Genomic DNA, 19308 nt, shown 5'->3' with positions numbered 1-19308 from the left:
TATGGAATTATAGAAAATATTTGTAAACCATTTATGTCTGATAAGAGGTTCATTTCCAAAATACATATGGAATTCCTAAAACTCAATAGCAATAAATAAGTAAATAAATACATAAATAAATAAAAAGAAATAAGCTCTTTAAAAAGTAGGCAAAGAACTTGAATAGAGATTTCTCCAAAACCAGCAATCTGTTCTCTGTATCCATGAGTTTGTTTTGTTTTTTTTTAAGATTCCACATATAAGTGAGATCATATGATATTTGTCTTTCTCTGTCTGACTTATTTCACTTAGCATAATAGAGAAGTACTCTTTGAGAAAATTGACCAGTATAAAAAGTCTAAAAATATTGAGAATAAGAAAATATGAACAGTCTCTGCCTGAACATCCACAATAATGACCACTAGTTCAAGACACAGAGCTTCCCACTACTTTGTTAGAACCTCACTCTTACTTATTAATAGACACTTAAGGATCATTAGATATCTAGGTAGATCTCTAAAAAAGCAGAGACCAAAACAAGCACATGTAAGAGAAAGTTCAGACTAATATTGGTGGCAAAGGACAAAAAATTTATAATATTTTTATAATAACTTTGAGAGAGAAGTAGAGAATAACTGCACCACTTAAACAAAAAGAGTAAACTGAAAAAAAGAACATTTAAAAAACAAGAAAAAACACTTAGGAATTAAAGTTATAATAAAATAAGTTAAGAAAAACAAATTCTATAAAACAAATGAAGGAAAAACTTTGGGAATTCTCCTAGCTAGTTGAATCTAAAGAGAAAGAGACTAAGAAATAAGAAAAAGTATAATGATAGTAGAATATCAACCCAACAGCACCAATATCTCACTAACAGGAATTCCATAAAAAGAAAGTAAAATAAAAATTGGAAGAAAATTATGAAATAGATATGAAAAAGTTTTCTCAGATATTAAGAATATGTTTCTGTTTAAAATGTCCTACCGAATGAATGCCCAACAGAAAGGGAGAAAGACCAAAAAGATATCTCACTATGAAATTTCAGAATTCAAGAAATATAAAATATTTTTAAAGATTCCAGATAGAAAATTTTTAAAGTTTCTAGATAGAAAAATTAGGCTCCTAACACAGGATCAGAAATTGGAATAACTATTATATCATTTAACAGAAAGTGCAACTAAAATTAAGAGAAAATATGATTATCAACCTTAATTTTTACATTCAAACTACATTTCAAGTTCACAATTATAATAAAAACCCATTTCAGTCAAAACAATGAAAACTGTAGTCTCTCTCTCTCTCTCTCTCTTCCCCCGCTGCCCTCATCTCAAACTTGTCTTTTAGACAAAAATCTCTTGACCTTGCCATGAACAATTGTCTGTGCTGATAACTAAGTAAATAAATGTCTGAGTTACTTTTGACATCAATTACTAGTTAAAGAATATTGGTCCCTCCACTTTTGCATAAATCTCAATTTCTTTATGTGAATTTAAAGTTAATGATTCCATAATTTCTTGTAAGCTAAAATGTTCCTCTTTATCTTAGATCACATTTCCTCATTTCGTAACTGGCTGACACTACTAATTTGCAAAATTTCCCTTTTCTTAGACTCTCCTCTAAATGTGGTTAATTACTTAATTGTCTGTTTCGTGTACTTGACATTTTAACACTACAGACTTCATTTTTTTTGTGTGCGGTTGTGTCATCTTTTCCTGCATTGTACTTTAATGATGTTGGTGAAAAAAGGACCTTTCCAAATCTTATTTTTTTTAAATGTTTACAGCACCTGGTATTCCTAGGTGGTCTCCCTTCCAAGTACTATCCAAGCCCGACCCTGCTTAGCTTCCAAGATCAGACAAGATCGGGCGCATTCAGGGTGGCAGAGCTGTAGACCCAAATTCTTCCCTAAATATTACTTTTTTGAGTCATTTTTCTAAACACAAAAATGCCTCTTTTCTAGAAGAAATAATGAAGAGGATGTGGTCACCAGTTGACCCTCGAGCTGACCCCTGCCAATGTGAGGCTCCTTGCTCTCCTCCCCTGTCCTTGGAATGTATGTTCTGCTTATACTGTTCCACAGTGGGCGCTGTTCCCAGGCCACAGCCTTGAGAGAGTAAGGTGTTGTTGAAACCATCTGGACTGAATACATGACCAAATCCATTTAAGGTCTCTATGTAAACTTTTAAGATTCTGGTGGACAGGCCTAAAAATCTACTTGTCTTTCAATTGCTCAAGATAATCCTCCTAAATAAGTTTCCTTGCTTATTAAATCTGTCACCCACCAGTCTGGAGTAGCCTGCATCTTTCTTCAGTCTCTCCTTGTTCTCCATGTACAGCAACCAGTTTACCAACTAACAATGGGAAAGTCAGCCAAAAGAACAAAGAAATGAGCCTTGGGAAAGAGACATCCTCAGAGGAAGTCCTAAGTGGCCATTAACCTCTATATGGGCAGGGGTGGCCCATATGTTAGGTGCTTGTGAACTGCCACATGAGTACAGGGTCATCCCATAAATACAAACTGCTTTATGTACTTGTTTAAGAAACTATGCAGAGCATGATGTGGCTAAGAAGGGAATGGAGTGGCTGCACAATGGTCTGGCCTCTACTGTGGGCACTTCAGCTGGCCACTGATGCTCAACTAGACACTGAAGATCAAATTAGAAACTTAGAAGAAGAACTGAGTTTAGAGAAGGATATGCAGTTGCCCACTACTCTGACACTTCAGGGCTGACAGACAGGTAGAAGATCAGGATAAGCTGGAGACCTTAGTGTACTGCTTTGCAAAGCTAAGAAGATGCAAACTGCCATAGATTAAGATCTAAGAGTTTGTGACAAAGACTGATTGGGATACTAAGAGGTGGAATCCCTTGGAAAGTGAGGAGAGGAAAGAGGAGGATGTAGTGATTGGCAGTGAAACAGATTAAATGCCCCATGCCCTCTGACTGCTAATACAAAGGAAGGTAAAATACAGTAAAAACACTTCCAGCCGGCGGGGCAGCCTCCAATTCAGGAAATTTTCGTAATGAGAGAATATACTCCCACTGAGCTGATTGATGTAGCTGCCAATTACTAGCAAAAAACCAGAGCAAGTATCCAGGCGTGGTTAGTGCGGTCATGGGATATGGGGTGAGTGTGAGTGTGTGTGTGTGTATGGGGGTGAGAGGGGTTAGTAACATTTCTCTGACCTGGCAGGAAGCGGAGGAAATGGGTAATGTCACCACATACCCTGCATGATGCTGGGGGACCTGGGGTTCAAGATACTTACTCCCTTATAACTTAGATTATTCTAGACTATAGGCAGGCTTGTCCCAGTGAAGTTGTTTCCCCTTAGGCATATGGGAGCCTAGAAATCTATAGAGAAAGTATAACAAATCCTTAGCGAATTGGAAATGGGAGAGACCATCTATACTCCTATCTTTGAAGGCCCAGATGAGGCCACATTTACTGCAGGATTTAAAGCCAAAATAACTCTAGTCTGCCCACCTCTCCCCCTACACCCACCACTCGCCCCAACTCCAGTATGAGACACTGATATTCCTGCTGAGCCCAGTCATTGGACAAGATAGTTGTGCTGCTGGGCAATTCATTAAGGATCGGGGAGAAACTGACAAATCCTAGGAATGGGAACAGAAAAGACCAGAGACAGAGAGGGAGCTCAGAAAGCCAAAAGGCTATCCCTATAAAAGATCCAGTAAAAATAACTCAGAAGCAAATATGGTTCTTGCTCTGGTACCCCACCTGCACAGGTAGATTGACAACTCAACACTCTGTTGTCAGCCTGTGGAAAGCTTTGAAATGTGAACAATATTCAGACCTGACCCATCTACTTGACCATCTCTGATGCTCTGCCTGCTCCAACAGAGGCCTCAGGGATACAGTTGTTGCAGGAAGCAACACCCGACAGAGGAATTCGGACACTCAGACAACTTTGTTAGAGGAAGGAGAATTTATTAGGCTGGCAAAGAGCGTGGAGTTAACAACTCCATGCACATGCTTGGTCTTGTTGGATTTCTTACAGCTTATATACTTTTGCAGTGTCCATGCAAGAAACACGTGATTCCTTTGTCTGAGGTTTCACATGTGCCTTCTTACTCAGGATGGGGAGGAGGAGCTTCGGATAGGGGGCTGCAAGGGGGAAGGAATTTCCAGACTACTGGTCTTATCTATTTATAGGTCATTTTGCCTTATAGAACCCATGACCTTGGCGCTATCGACACTGTTATAGAATTCTCGGAGAGGCAGGACACTAAGGCTATAAGCGGAAAGTAGCTCTTATTGATGCCGGCACCGGCTCAGTGAATTCCTATCCAAAGGCTAAGCTCTAATTGTAACATAAACAGTTTTACACAGTCTTGTTATTCCTACACGGCTACAGAGATAAGGAAGAACACCAGCAAGTTGACAAGCCATCAATCAACAGACGTGAGCTGGAGAGTCCTTGACATGGGGGTGAACATGTTAGCTGTGGGAAAACATGTTAGCTGAAGAGCACTGGGCGGAATGGGGGCAGAGAACAGTTTTAACCAGCTGAGTTGGTTATTTCTGCAGGCCCTTTCTTTTGCATTTTTTCAGATGCCTCCTCTCCTCTCTCACAGTCCCAAATAAAATCTCTTTTTTGCTTGTCCCTCCCAAATTGCTATTCTACTTTGGACAAAATGTTGGACAGTCACAGTTTCTGCCAAAGAATATATTTTTAAAAAGTGGCTCATAGAAAAAATGATGTAATATCTTCTATAACTATTAAAAGTTAAAAATAATTCCAAATTTAGGCAGAAAACTAACTGACAAGCAAGAAATTACTATATGGCTAGTAGTTTTCTTCCATATCATGCAAGTGTTCAAAACTATGATTGATAAGATTGAACACATTGCTTTTTTTCTCTTATTCTTACAGGAAACACAGGAAACTTGAGAGAGCAGAAGGAAGTCATCCCTACCAGTGAAGAATATCAGGGAATATTTCAATGAGAATATCACAGACTAAGATTCAAATGCTTGTGCTTTCTTTTTTTCCTTTTTTTTTTTTAATTTTATTATTTTTATTTTTTATGGCTACATTGATTAACAGAATCCAGTAACTTTCAGGTGTACAATTTAATAGTAAGGCATATATATTTTGCATTGTGTGTTCACTGCACACAGTTAGATTTTTTTCTGTCACCACATAGCTGACCCCTTTTACCCCATATACCTCTATTCTTCTCCTCCCCGCTATCCTCTGGTAACCACTAGTCTATTGTCCACATCCATGAGTCTCTGTGTGTTTGTCCTATTCATTTGTTGCTTTTAGGTTTATATCCCACATATAAGTGATTTCATGTGATTTCCAACTTTTTCTGTCTGGCTTATTTCACTTAGCATGATTAGCTCAAGGTCTTTCCATGTCGTCGCAAATGGCAGTATTTCACCTCTTCTTATGGCTGAGTAGTATCCCATTGTATATATGTACCACTGCTTCTTTAGCCAAACATCTATCGTAGGACAATTCGGTTGCTTCCATGTCCTGGCCACCATGAATAATGCTGCTATGAACACCGATGTGTAAATATCTTTTCGGATATGGGTTTTCAAGTCTTTGTGGGTAAATACTGAGTAGAGAGATTGCTGGATCATATGGTAGATCAATTCTTAGTTTTTTGAGGAACCTCCATAGTGTTTTCCATAGTGGCTATACCAATTTGCAGTCCCAGCAGCAGGGGCCTAAAATCCCTCTTATGTCAGTCCTTTCATGAAATCTAAAATTTTATTTTGTAAGTTTTTATGTCTATAACCTTGGTTTTTTATATTAAAAACATGTGTAGGGATAGCATCACATTTTTCTGGTGATTGTTGTGACTAGCACAATTTGCATTATTTTACTTAATAATGAAAATATATGGACTTTTTTACATTCTGAGAATTAATAAATTTCCACTAAACATGTTTTACTTAATAATAATAATGATTTGAACATATAAAAAAGGAAAGTATAATACTATTCCACAAAATAAATGTTCAGGTTAATTCGTCTTGACACAATTTTAACATAAATTATTTTAGTACTTTCTCGGTGTATCATATGTATGTGTGTATTTGATGTCATATATCTAGTGGAAATGATACACTGTCATTATTTTGGATTAGACATTTGGATTTATTGGCCCTCCTTTTCACAAACTAGAAAAAAAAAATGTGTTTGTGTGTGTGTAAAAGAAAGCCGAGTCTATCTATTTCAAAGGAAAGTAACTAAGGATCATAAATGAAAAAAATTTATTTAGCCTTTTCCTACCTCTCACCACCTAAGGAATTATCTACTGGGCTTACTAGTGAAATCTGTCCAATTTTATAGATTCTCACCATCATGGAATTTTCCCGAAAGTTGGATATGCAATAATTACCATCCTCCTTGTAACAGTAATTGTGCTCAGCATTTTTGGTAAGTGATGAACAATATTATTTATTTATCCCAAGTAATTATTTTCTTGTGACCTGTTGTAATTGTTTTTCTGTCCAGGTGGTTTCTAAACAGTATAGGGCCACTTCATAAAGTGTGAAATTGAAACATAATTAAAATTGGAGATTTTTCCACAGAACTTTAGCATGTGACATAATATATATTATAAATTCATTTCATTGATAAAGAAAGAGATGTCAAGATTATATTTACATATATTTTATGATCAAGATCACACAATGGATTTCCCAGTGCAATTTGATAGTGGGCTATGCACATTTTTTCCTAAAACCACATTCAGATAAAAGGAAATTAAATTAGAAAGCATATTTCTGTATAAGTTTATTCGTATGAACTACTCTTGGGCATTATCAATTTTGCATACATAATTGATACAAAATTTGTATCAATTTTTCAAACAAATTTGAAAAATGTGTTTCAAATTAATTCAAACAAGCATTTTAAAAGTGTATTCATGTACTTTGAATATAACTGAATATAATCTAATTATTCATGTGGCAGTTGTTTTAATATTTTATTGAATAAATGCTTGAAGAAAAGTTATTCATGAATATCTATAGAACAAAGGTAATATACAGATGGTATATATTCCAAGGAATTCAGGCTTCCAAATTAAGCTAAACCCTAGAACAGACCAAAGCATATCTGAACTCTTGTGAATGATATTAGTAATTATAAATGACATTAGTAATTATAAGTAAATAGGCAGAGTGATAGAATAATAGGACTGGAAAGAGCTCTAGAAATTAAGGTCAAATCTCTAGTTGAGATGAACAACTTAAACTCCAAAGGAGTAAATATTCTGACTCTTTTAATATAAACTAATCAATGGCCTAATTGAGGCTATAAAATTGGGTAGGGGGGAAGCAAAAATAATTAGTATTAAAAATCTCATACTTCTTTTGGTTATGTTAAGGTTTAGTAACAAACAGATTAGTTTGTTACTAAAATAGTTTATTAGTAATAGATATTTGTTAGTTACTAAAATAGATTTAATTTCCTAATACACACTATTGTGAGAATATAAATTACCAAAAGTAATTTCAATTGAATATCTGTCAGAAAGATATCCTCTTCATTGTAGCTCTGGCCTCACCCTACCCTTTTATATACAGCCTTTACATGCAGAATCTCTAAAGAGACAGAATCACGAACTGAAACCAAAACATAAAAACCCCTTTCCATGAAATCAGGTGACACTTGGTATAATTAAAGAAACTCACTAAACACAAACCATCTAAATGAGACTTATATCCAGAGCTGGTTATTTTGTGTTTATTAAAATAAATATGAAGCTCCAGGAAAAAACAAATCGAATGAGTAGCCCTCTGATTCCAGGTCATATTTTCCCCTAAAGTTAACATTAATAAGATTAATGAGAACGCAAAGGAAAGTCCAAATATTGGAAAATATAATATTGTTTCCTTTTACATTTTTATCATTTAACTTATAGATTTTCCACATGATGAAATTCTCAGAGTTAGAACCCAATGGTTGTGTTTTGTATTTAATTAAGAAAATATGCTTTTTCTTTCATTACTTATCCAGTTCAAATCTGCAAGACATACTGAAGTGGATAATGAATCAAAAGAGAAATACTGTACTGGGAAAAATCAATCTGGATCAATCATCTCAATGGGTAACATTATTTTATATTGCTTAATTCCTGAGTAACCAAGTATGTATTGTGAAGTAGAGAAAGGTAAAAGTATGTGGAAGCATAGTATAAAGTTCTAGTTTACATATAAAAAGCAAGGGAAGACCTATCTGGGAAGATGACAGTTGAACAGCGAGAAAAGGCAAATGAGAAAAAGTAGTTTATATAATGAGTTTTGTGTTTAACATATCTTTGTATTTATCCAGGTATTTGCCATTGATATTCTTCTTCCTTGAATATTCAAGTTTTCATTTAGAAACATTTCCCATCAGCATAGAAAACTCTAACACTTGTCATAATGACTATCTGCTGACAGTGGATTCTTTTAGTTTTCTTTTACCTGAAAGTGTCTTAAATTTGCCTTCTATGTGATTTTAGAAGAATGTTTTCTCTAAATGGTTTAGAAGAATATTTTTACTAGATATGGAATTCTTTTTGGACAGTTATTTTTCTTCAACAATGTGAAGATATTTTCTACTTATTCTGAACCCCAAAGTTCATGATGAGAATGAAGAGTTTTTTAATAATTGTCTCCCTGCAAGTAACACTTTTTTTCTCTATTTTTGATTTTAGGTTTAACTCTTTCATTCCTTCATATGATATTTTAAAGATTTATTTTGCATAGAGTTTGCTGAGCTTCTTGAAAGTATACATTTAAACAATTTGGGAAAATTGCAGCTATTATCTTTTTTTTTTTTTTTTGCCTTAATTTCGCTCCCCTCTGGTTCCAGGACTTTAATTTCGTATGTTAGATATTTTTATATTGTCCTGCAAATCCTTGAGGTTCTGTATATTTTTCCATCTTTTCTCTGTTTTTCATATTAGATAATTTCAAGTTCACATTGGTCTGTCTGAGGCTAAAACTTGTAAAAATTGGAAACTTTTACCTTGTCATACCTTTTAAGAGTCAGCTCCAAATTCTGCCTGTTTTTGTTCACTCCCCAATGGAGTCTAGCAATTGTGTTTGTGTATGTATGTATGTGTTTTCAAAGAATATTTATTTGAGAGGACAATAAGTTATTGACATATTTAGAATGCCTATGTGTCATCATTTAAATCTACTGGCAAATATTACAAATTCACCAGCACATTTTTGGATGTCAAGACACTTTATGGGAGGATCAATCTATCTGAATTTTGGGGGACACCTACTACACAAATTTTACTCAAGAAAAACTTTTCCAGTGTGATATAAAACTTCTAAATATGATTCATTAGTGAACCACTAATTAAAATCTCTAATTTCTATTTTTCCAGTAAAATTTTCTCTCTCTGTGGCTTAGATGCTTACTGTTTTTCTTTCCCTGGTGCCCAGTGCATTGTCTACTGATAGAAAACATGACATATTTTTAAGAGAACAAATTAAATGGAGAAAGAAAGAATAAATGAATGAAAACACATAGGTTACAATTCTGTATAATCATACAATATTAGGGATACAGTTCTAAGTTTCTTTTAATTACTTATTCTTTTTTCTACCAGTTTCTTCCAACTCTTCTACCACTCATAAATCATGCCCCTCCAATGAATGGAAGCTGCATGGGGAAAATGTTACTGGATTGCTGAAAATAAGAAAACTTGGAATCAAAGTAAAAATGACTGCCATGAAAAATTCGCATCTCATGGTGATTTGAAACTTCATTGATATGGTGAGATATAAAACTTAGAGTTTATAGCTTCCTTCACAATCGCAATGCATTCCTTGAGCTACAAATGTGAAAATTTCTGTAAAAAAATTTTTAAACATCACTGCTATTAACTACAAAATATTGGTTGAATGAATCATTGAACTACATGATTATTTTAGGTCCCTTTCTGGCAAAGCAGATAGAAGGAATTTATTTGGATCCCCCTACTACTTACCAGATTCTATTTTAAAAAGTAAGACAAAATATCTTATCTAATCTCCCAAGTTTATTGCAATGCTCACAAGGCAGCTGAAATTACGATTTTGTTCTTCCTGGAGAACTACTATTTTGATAACTCTGGCTCAAACTTAAATTTGAAGTTTTGCTACATGAAGGTTGGACACCAAATCTTCTACTAAATAAAGTTAATACAGACATTAATTGGCAAACACCAACTGAGTATTCTCAGCATGAATATTGATATGTTGGAATCACAAACTTTGTCAAAGGCTCAGTTTCTGAAAACCCAATGAATAGTAGTGCTTTGCAATCTTGGTTGAACAACAGCCATTTTGTGGGGAGATGGGGTTATATAACAGCCTAGCTGTTATATACTTCTGAGAGGGGAAAAAAATACCTTCTGAATTTCATAGAATCCACAACAAGAAAAACAGAAGAGTAGTAAACTGTCTTCAGTGTAACCAATATAATCCCAAATACCAAATTATGGGACTCTTTGTTAGATGCAATTCAAATTGGTTCAAATATGAACCAAATCCAGGATAGATTAAAAACTGAAGAGAGACAATTGTTTTTCTTCTCTTAGAGTCAATCTTAAGGCCAGAAAGGGGAAGCAGGCTCTGAAATTAATTAACAATAAATTATTGCATGGAGAAACTGTGCAATGAAAGACTTCACTAGAACCTCTTCTATTTCCTACTCACCATCAAAGAGAAGCATGCTGATAAGATGTGCCTCCTGGGCAATCAGTAAACCAAATTTTAGAGAACAGTAGACTGAAATTTAGGTTACACTTCTTCACAATATTCCTAAGCAAATGAATGGGTTAAACATAATTGTTCCCTTTCAAGGATAGATAAGAATCTAATTGAATCAGCATATGACTTACACATAAATATCTCTATTCCAAACCTCTCCAAGAAAAGACAAATAAAAATCAGATAAAATATATACTAGAGGAGAATTATTATTCCAAGAAACAAAATAATTTTTAGGCAGCTACTTCTTCAGCTCTCAAATAAGTTAAAGATAAAATAATTATTAGTCTATCTAGAATACCCATGTGTCATCATGGAAAGAAATAGATAATCAAAAGCGTATACACTTACCCTTTAAATGCTTGGTTAGAATTTCAGTATCACTTCCATTCTCTTCCATTAGTCAGAAATTAGGTCAACTGCATTGCCACACCTAGCCAAAAGGGAGGTTGGGAAATGTAGCCTTTATTATGTTTGGTCATGTACTTTGATTCAGGGATTATATTACTATAGAAAAACATTATTAGGAAACTATGAGTAATATGTGCCACATCAGGTCAGATATTGCTTTCTTTCTTTAATTTTTTTCTGTATATTCTCTTGTTTCTATATATTAGTTCATGCTTGTATTTAATAACAATCACTAACATTTATGTAATGAATATTTATTATGTGCCAGGTAGTGTTTAATAATATTATTAAATAACAAAACAATAGTAGTTCTTTGAGATAGGTACTATTATATTCTGAGTTGTAACGATTGAAAATAATAGAAATAAGAAGATTTAATAAATGTACAAAGATGCCTGGAAGTAAATAGTAGAGCTAGGAGTCAAATTAGACGGTCAGACTCCACAGCCTTAGTATCTATTACTACTGTGTGTAATTCTACTTTAAAGGCCATCACATTGCATTATAGTAGTTTGAACTTTCACAGTGACCTATTGGAAAACATGAAATATGTTACTCATCTGTTCTAGTGCAATGCCAAGCATACAGAAAGTACACTCAAGATATCTTTCTTGTATGGATAAGAATTAATCGGTTGTTTCATAAAACATTTCTAATTCCCTTTAGAGTTTCCTGTGGCTGCACCTACATAGTTGAGCCCCTTATTGGATTAGCTTGAGTACTCCATCTACAGAAAAATCATGGACTTCAGTGGACGATAACTCTTTTGAACCTCATCTGTAAATTCATCGTATTTTAGCTTTTTTTGTGGTTTTAATCTCATATTGTGTGACAAGAAAGAGTTCTATGATATTGTTTGGTTTGAACTAAGTGAACAGTATAAATTTCCTGACTATAACCTAATAAATACTCATGTAAAATGGTTCACACAGAGAGTTGAGAAACAAAGGAAATTTCACTCCATCCACTTGAAGGTTTATGTGTGAAACAGAATTTGCCACTGCTGCCTTTTTATTTTATTATCTAAGAGAGGAATTAGCAAGTGTAAAAATCTCTTATGAGAGTACGAGTTTATTTCATAAAATATAAATTTCTGCTCATTTTCTACAGTGATCGATAATTGTTAAGTGGAAAAAAATCAATGAATATTTTAGCATTATTTTAGACATTTTAGCTAATACTCATTAACTAACTTTTCTAGAGGGAATTTTTGAGAAATAAAACTGAGGGTAGGAAAAATTACTTTACTTATTATGTCATTGTATATTCTTTAAATTGTTTTAATGGTCATACTTTCTTTAAAAAAATTATAAAATATTTTTTGAGGTCCTCTTTAGAATGAAACAAACCACAGACCAAAAGCATGCAATGTGTCCAGGTGTCTCGTAATAACATAGCTAAAAAGAATTGTGATGACAATAAACAGTGTATTTGTCAACTGTAATCCATTCTGCAGGAAATAAGTCTCCATTTCTTTGACTGAAAACACCACATGAAGTTTGAACCTAGATCATAGGATAGTCCAGAGGGCTACTTGTGTCCTAGAGAAGGTGTGTGTGTGTGTGTGTGTGTGTGTGTGTGTGTGTGTGTGTGTGTGTTATTGTTGTGTTCATTTATGAGTCTTGACACTGAATTCAGACACTGCTTATGGCAGTGTGGGTGTTCTGACTCACATTTAGTTCACAGAAATGCATGATGGGTTGCTATTGTTTCCTACTCACATACTTCCAGGGTGGTCTCAGAAGAATTTGATAGTCTTGCCTCAGATATTTTAAAAATGATCCCTTCTTACTCTCTTTCTCCTCTCGAATTCGGAAATCTATTCTTTTTTTGACATGTATGTCCAGGACTACTTAAACTACATTCCTGAGGAGATGAAGCTACTGGCATCCACATGCCTAGTTGTAGGGTCTTCCCAGAGAGAGGCATCTGATGGATAAAGAGATAAAGCTCTTGCTGGACTTCACAGTTTGAACAAGAGAGATAGAGCAAGTCTTTGCCAGACACCAGACACAAGATGGTTGAAATAGGCAATCAAAAGATCATTGGGAAATTAGAGACTAATTAATAGTAGTTATCTGGAGATAAACTCTCTGGAATAGTGTTCATCAAACTATCATGCCCTATTTGAGTCAGAGTCAGCCTGACTCAGAGATAAAGTGAAGTCTGAGGATGATAGAATAGAGAGATCGATGGTATCAGATAAAAGACAAAACAGTGAGATCAATGAAAAAATTTAAGTTTGGCGAGAAGATAATATTCTAAGAAAAGGTGTAGTAGGTAAAGAGGTAGAGTCCAGAGATAAAGTGAGATCTGTCTGCTTGGGGAACAGGATCCTGTATCTGTATGCACTTTGAAGAAAGAGAAGAAATGGCAAGTGGTGAGTGCAAAAAAAAAAATCTAATAAGAACATGAAATCTAGTCACAGAAAGGACTCAGATGGCAGAGAGAAACAATAATAAGAGTAAACCAGAGAGAAGCTAAGATTAGGGGCAGAGAGGACCCTGTTTGCAAAGACAAGAAAGTCAATTACGAAGGTGAACAAAGCATACATGAAGAGTTAGCAGAACCCAGAGGATGTAAAACCATTGGTGGGGCACAAGGAAACTGATCAGTGATAATAGTGTTAGCTAATATCTGAGTGGCCTCTGGTGATAGAGAAAAGGCCAATGATGTGAGTAAAAGAAGCTCTGAGGGAGAAGGACTCCATGTGAAGTTATGACAAAATGAGAAGAAAGGAGATAGTGAAGGAGAATAGATGAGAGCTGAGATAGTAACCACTGGAGAAGTGCTTTCACAGAGTGCTCAGGACAAGATGACAAAAAGACCAGAACTAGAGAGAGCTAAGCAGCAGGTGGTTAGTAATTGCACCTGTGGTGTTTTTTCTAAAAGAGTGAATGTCAGAGATGGAGAAAGCTAAAGTCAAAAAGTTGTGGGAGCCAAGAGACAAAGAAGACACAGCCCCCAGAAGTTCCCCACACAGCAGCTCAACTTTTGCCATTGCTACGGCAGTGATCTTACTGCAAGAATTAGTGGCAGTCGCTCTTAAGAGAGACCTTGTTCATGTGGCTGCTGGAGACAGAAGATACAAGCTCTAGACCAGAGAACAGGGACAGAAGGAGCTGGTATTCCTAGCTGGATTCACATTTTCCCACATCCCTGACTTCTCCAAATTCCTTTTGTTTTCACCCTAAGGCTTTCTTCACATTGTCTTCCCTATGGTTTCTCCTAATCAAGGTCAACCTAAACTGTACTAGGGCTCTGGAATTTCATAGGTCATACAGGAAAGAAAGATCTGGGAAAGAGATTTACCTCTCCCTAGTCTCTATCCCAAACTGAGCCCACAAATCCATTATTTTGGGTAGAGTAAGTGGGAATCCTCGCTAACATAACCCAGTGTCTTATAAGAGCAGCTGATGTTATATATAAAAATGTATTTTGGTTATTTCCACTAAGAAGAGTTCTTTGATTTTTTTTACCATATACTTTCTATATTTTTCCAAAAATTCTCTTACCTCTCAATACTTATTTTTTTAGAAAGCAAGTACTAATAGATTTTTAACCCAAATATACCAATAACTAAGTTGAATGTAAGTGAACAAAACACTGCAAATAAAACAAGATTAGCAGGATGTGTTTAAAAACAAGGAACAAACAAAAATGGATCTCTCTCAACACTGAACAGCACAAACAGAAAAAAATTAGTAAGCATATAAAAGATTTGAAAAACAAAATTAACAAACCTGACCTAAGACATAGGTCCAATGACATATCATGAGCAGTACATGAAACAACTGAAATTTTTTTCTTTTCAGTTATACAAGGAATGGTTACAAATCTCCACAAGTTACAATGAACTAAGATAATACAATATATATCTGAGAACTTGGTAATATTAAGAAAGAAACAAAAATATAAGAAGAAAAAAATCGATTGGCAATATTGTGGATCATATAAAAAAGGCTACCATGACAATTACAAAATATTTGAACTGAGTGATAGTACAAATATACATCAAAACATAGAGGTTATTAAGTGCTTTTATAAAAAAAATGTATAAGTGCATATCTTGAAAATGCTGAAAATCAGTCATCTAAGCATTTGCACGAAGATATTAAAAACAGCAAATTATATCCATAATAAAAGAGAAAGAAGAAAATTTCAAAATTAAGAGCCAATATAATGAATTTAATATAAACTGGAGACAATAAATACATTTGTATTTTTTAAAGCCAATTAAATTGTTAAGGGTGCATTGAGATTGATAAAGATAAAAACATGGAAACACATATAAGCAATATCAACAATAAAAAAGGGTACATCTCCACAGATTCTGGCAATGTTAAAAAGACAACAGAATAATAAGAGCAATATTATGACAATAAATTTAAAAATTTAAACAAAACAGTTTCTAAAAAGTAAACACAACTCACAAAATTTCATAAAAGGAAAAACTCAAAAATTTTCTTAACTCTAATAAAATTGAATTGATAAATTAAAATCTCCCAAGAAATCCCAGGCCCACTTAAGAAAGGAATAAAATCTATTTTACTCAATGTCTTTCAGACACTATTGGAAAGGCAAACACATCCTTAATTGTTTCATAGGGCCAAAACATTATGACATCCAAAATAAAAAGATATAAAGAAAGAAAAATTAGGGTTAATCTCAGTCACAAATATAGATGCAAAAATCCTAACCAATTTAGTAATATATAAAAGATTTGACTTTATTCAAAAGCCACATGTCACCCTCTAGTGGCAGCCTGAAAAAATACACGGGGCATCGTAACTGATTCTACAGAGTGATGGATTCTACTTGTTCCCGATTGAGGCTTTGTGGAAACATCAGAAAAGATCTGGGCCCATAGGATAAGAGACATTCCTTTCGTGGTGAAGAAAAGTCTCCAGAAAAATCACTGAGAAGGGTTGTATCAGCCAGAGTTCCACCAGAGAAACAAAACCAATAGGATAGATAGATAGACAAATGATGATAGATGATGATAGATAGATGATAGATGATAGATAGATGGATAGATAGATAGATAGATAGATAGATAGATAGATAGATAGATAGATGATAGATAGATAGATAGATGATAGAGAGGTAGGTAGATAGATGAGGATAGATATAGATAGAACTTATAAAGAATTTGTTTATGCAGTTAGAGAGAGAGACTGTATACAAAGAATCAATCAAGGTTACACAATTATGGGAGCTGTCTATGCAAATTCAAAATCTGTAAGGCAGGACATAGGAAGCACATGTTGGAAATTCTCTAGCAAAAACTGATGCTTCAGCTCATAGGTGAAATTTCTCCTTTCTTAGAAAACCTCAATGCTGTTCTTAAAACCTTTCAACTGATTGGATCAATCCCACCCAGATTATCCAGGATAATTTCCTTAATATAAATTCAACAAATCTTAGATATTAATTACATTTACAAAATACCTTCACAGCAACACCTGGGTTAGTATAGTTTTGATTAAATAACTGGTTATTATGCCTTAGTACATATAAAACTGACCATCTCATTCCACACTTTGTCAAGTTGGCACCCATATTTAATGTCTTAAACAATATTTAGTCTCTAAATAAAAACAATAACAAAGTCATACTTCTGTCTATTATGATACTGCTATCTTAGATATAATAGAAAACATGTTAAACCTTTTCCCAGAAGAGGATAGAAAGTCCTTGGGTAATGTTTACTCTTCTCCTTAATAATTCTGTAACTTATATACAGAGATAAAAGTTAACTATTATTAATACATCTTATCTTAGAAGATATGGGAATAAGAAAGGGAGACAAACATAATAGATTACATATAAATACATATAGATATGTACGTATATGTACATATGCACACAAACATATTCACACATTCAAGCAAAATAATAAAGCAATACTCATAACAATTAGAGTCTTCATTTTTTGCAACCGATCACATAATCTAATTGGTATTTACAACTACCTGCTTCTACTACACATTCATTTTCCCTTTGCCCTCAGCAAGCACCTCAGCTGGTTGTGATTCTTTGCCTAGTGGAGTGATCCAAACATTCATTCCTGAAGGGTCTGGGACATTTGTATTTCTGCCTCAATGAGTAGTTGTAATTTTCCATTAAGTTAAATAACAGGACATGGTAGTACTAAGAAATGTTGTAAGGGATCTGTTATACTACAGACGTACTCTTCCCTACCTCTAATGTAAAGTAGCAGTTCAATTTCCTCTTAGAATCTGTATCAGCTGACCCATTCAGAATAGTAACTCCCTTCTTTGCCTGTTGATTCAGAGGCATGAGGACCCAAAGTGGCTGGGTCTTAAGTTCCGGTTCAATAAAATCATTATCGTGGTCTTGGTAGAAGCATTTCTTTCTTTAGAACTAAGACCTCCAGACCAGCAAAGCATAAGGTCATAGTAACAGGAAGCAAACATTTTCCAGTGCATCAATAGAGGTAATAGTGAGTGGTGCCACTCCTCTTCCTACTCTTTGATTCTTAGGCCTTTTAATACTGGCTGTGGGGAAAAACAAACAAACAAACAAAAGGGACCATATAGTATAAGCTGATTTGGAGCATATATTGCTTCCAAGATTGGTTGTTGGAGGGACTAGATGCAACAACTTACCCTTCACCTTAAAAGAGATATCTTGACATGCCCCCTACAACTAGATTTAGAAATTTCACTAAAGAGGCTTATATTTTTGTTGGATTTATTTACCCTCCGACATGCAAATTTCTTAACAATATATCTAGATTAATTGTACCTCTTGCTCACTAGGTCTAATCAGCAAAACATCATCAATGTAATGGATGTGATGTTTGTGGAACAGAAAGGAGATTGAGGTCCCTGCAGACTAAATTATAATATAGGGCTAGAGAGTTGATATATCCCTGAGGTAGGACAGTGAAGGTATTCTGCTGACCTTGCTAACAAAAAGCAAGCTGCTTCTGGTAGTCTTTGCTAGAAGGTACAGAGAAAGAAAGAAAGAAAAAAAAAAAGCATTTGCCAGGTCAATAAATGCATACCAGGTACCAAGTAATGTGTTAAATTCTTCAAGCAATAAAATCACATCTGGAACAGCAGCTGCAATAGGAGTCACCATCTGGTGATATTTACAGCAATTTACTGTCATTCTCCAAGATTCATTTCTTTTCTACATGGGTTAAACAGGTGGATTGAATGGATATCTGTTGGAAATCACCACCCTGTTTCTTTCAAGTACTTGAAGGTGGCACCAATCTCGGCAGTTACTCCAGGAATGTGGTAATTCTCTTGGTTTACTACTTTTCTTGTTAGAGGCAGTTCTAGTTCCTTTGACGTGGTCTTTCCTACCATAACAATTCTCACTCCACAGGTCATAGAACCAATATTGGGATTCTTCCAGTTGTTGAGAATATCTATTTCAATTATACATTCCTGAATGACCAAATGATAGATTCAGAGACCCACTGGACTCACTGTGAGGCAGACCTAAACCAAAACTCCATTGATCATCTGACCTCTTTATGCCCCTACTCTGACTAGTGGAATCAATAATGTTTCAGGTTTCCTGAAATTAGTGTCAGTTCAGAGCCAGTGCCCAATGACTCTTCTAAAGTCTGATTATTTCCTTTTCCTCAATGGTCATAGATCTTTTTGAGGGTGAGTGAGAAAAAGATTAATTACATAAACTTTTTTGCTTTGGTAGAGTCCTTCCTTAAGACACTTGCCCCCACTCTTGATTAAAGAGGTTTTGGGTCTACAAACTGGCTCAAGTCTGGAAATTGATTGAGAGGACATGACCCTCTGTTTTTAGGATGCTAGTTAGACTTCTGTTAACTTGACCTAGAACTCTTGTACTTAAGGGAGGGCATTACAGTTTCTCCAAGCAAAACAAGGTTAACTTCTTCACACAGGAGTGGAAGGGCTACTTCTACTGACAAAGGGTTCAATAGAATTTAAAGTTCTATGTCCCTAACTTGCTCGAAATAGTCCCATATTTCCCATTCCAGTTTTTAAGATCTCATTCCCTCCCAATCAGTGCCCTCACTTTAACAAAAGACATCTTATAATGTTGAGAATACAGAAAATCCCTCTCTTCAGCTCCTCACAATGCAGCAAATCCCTCTAGGCCAAATTCTCTGCAAATTTTCTAAATATTTCTAGGGACTTGCCTAATTTGTCCCTAACACAT

General features: G+C 34.7%; 1 protein-coding gene and 1 pseudogene across 1 annotated transcript; one reads left to right on the top strand and one right to left on the bottom strand.

The window, feature by feature from the left end:
• Positions 1-1753: 1753 nt before the first annotated feature.
• On the bottom strand, positions 1754-1872 carry LOC120611793 (uncharacterized; annotated as a pseudogene).
• Positions 1873-1956: 84 nt separating this feature from the next.
• Positions 1957-9757, top strand: CLECL1 (C-type lectin like 1). Its single transcript, XM_039874321.1, is given in 6 exon segments — positions 1957-2032; positions 4749-4849; positions 7982-8072; positions 9573-9629; positions 9632-9692; positions 9694-9757. Coding segments are annotated over 6 exon segments (450 nt in total).
• The last annotated feature ends 9551 nt before the right edge of the window (positions 9758-19308 follow it).

Source organism: Pteropus medius, unplaced genomic scaffold (genome assembly GCF_902729225.1).
Source record: "Pteropus medius unplaced genomic scaffold, Ma_sr-lr_union100, whole genome shotgun sequence".
In the NCBI taxonomy this organism is placed as follows: Eukaryota; Metazoa; Chordata; class Mammalia; order Chiroptera; family Pteropodidae; genus Pteropus; species Pteropus medius.
This window is presented reverse-complemented; position numbering and strand designations above follow the sequence as displayed.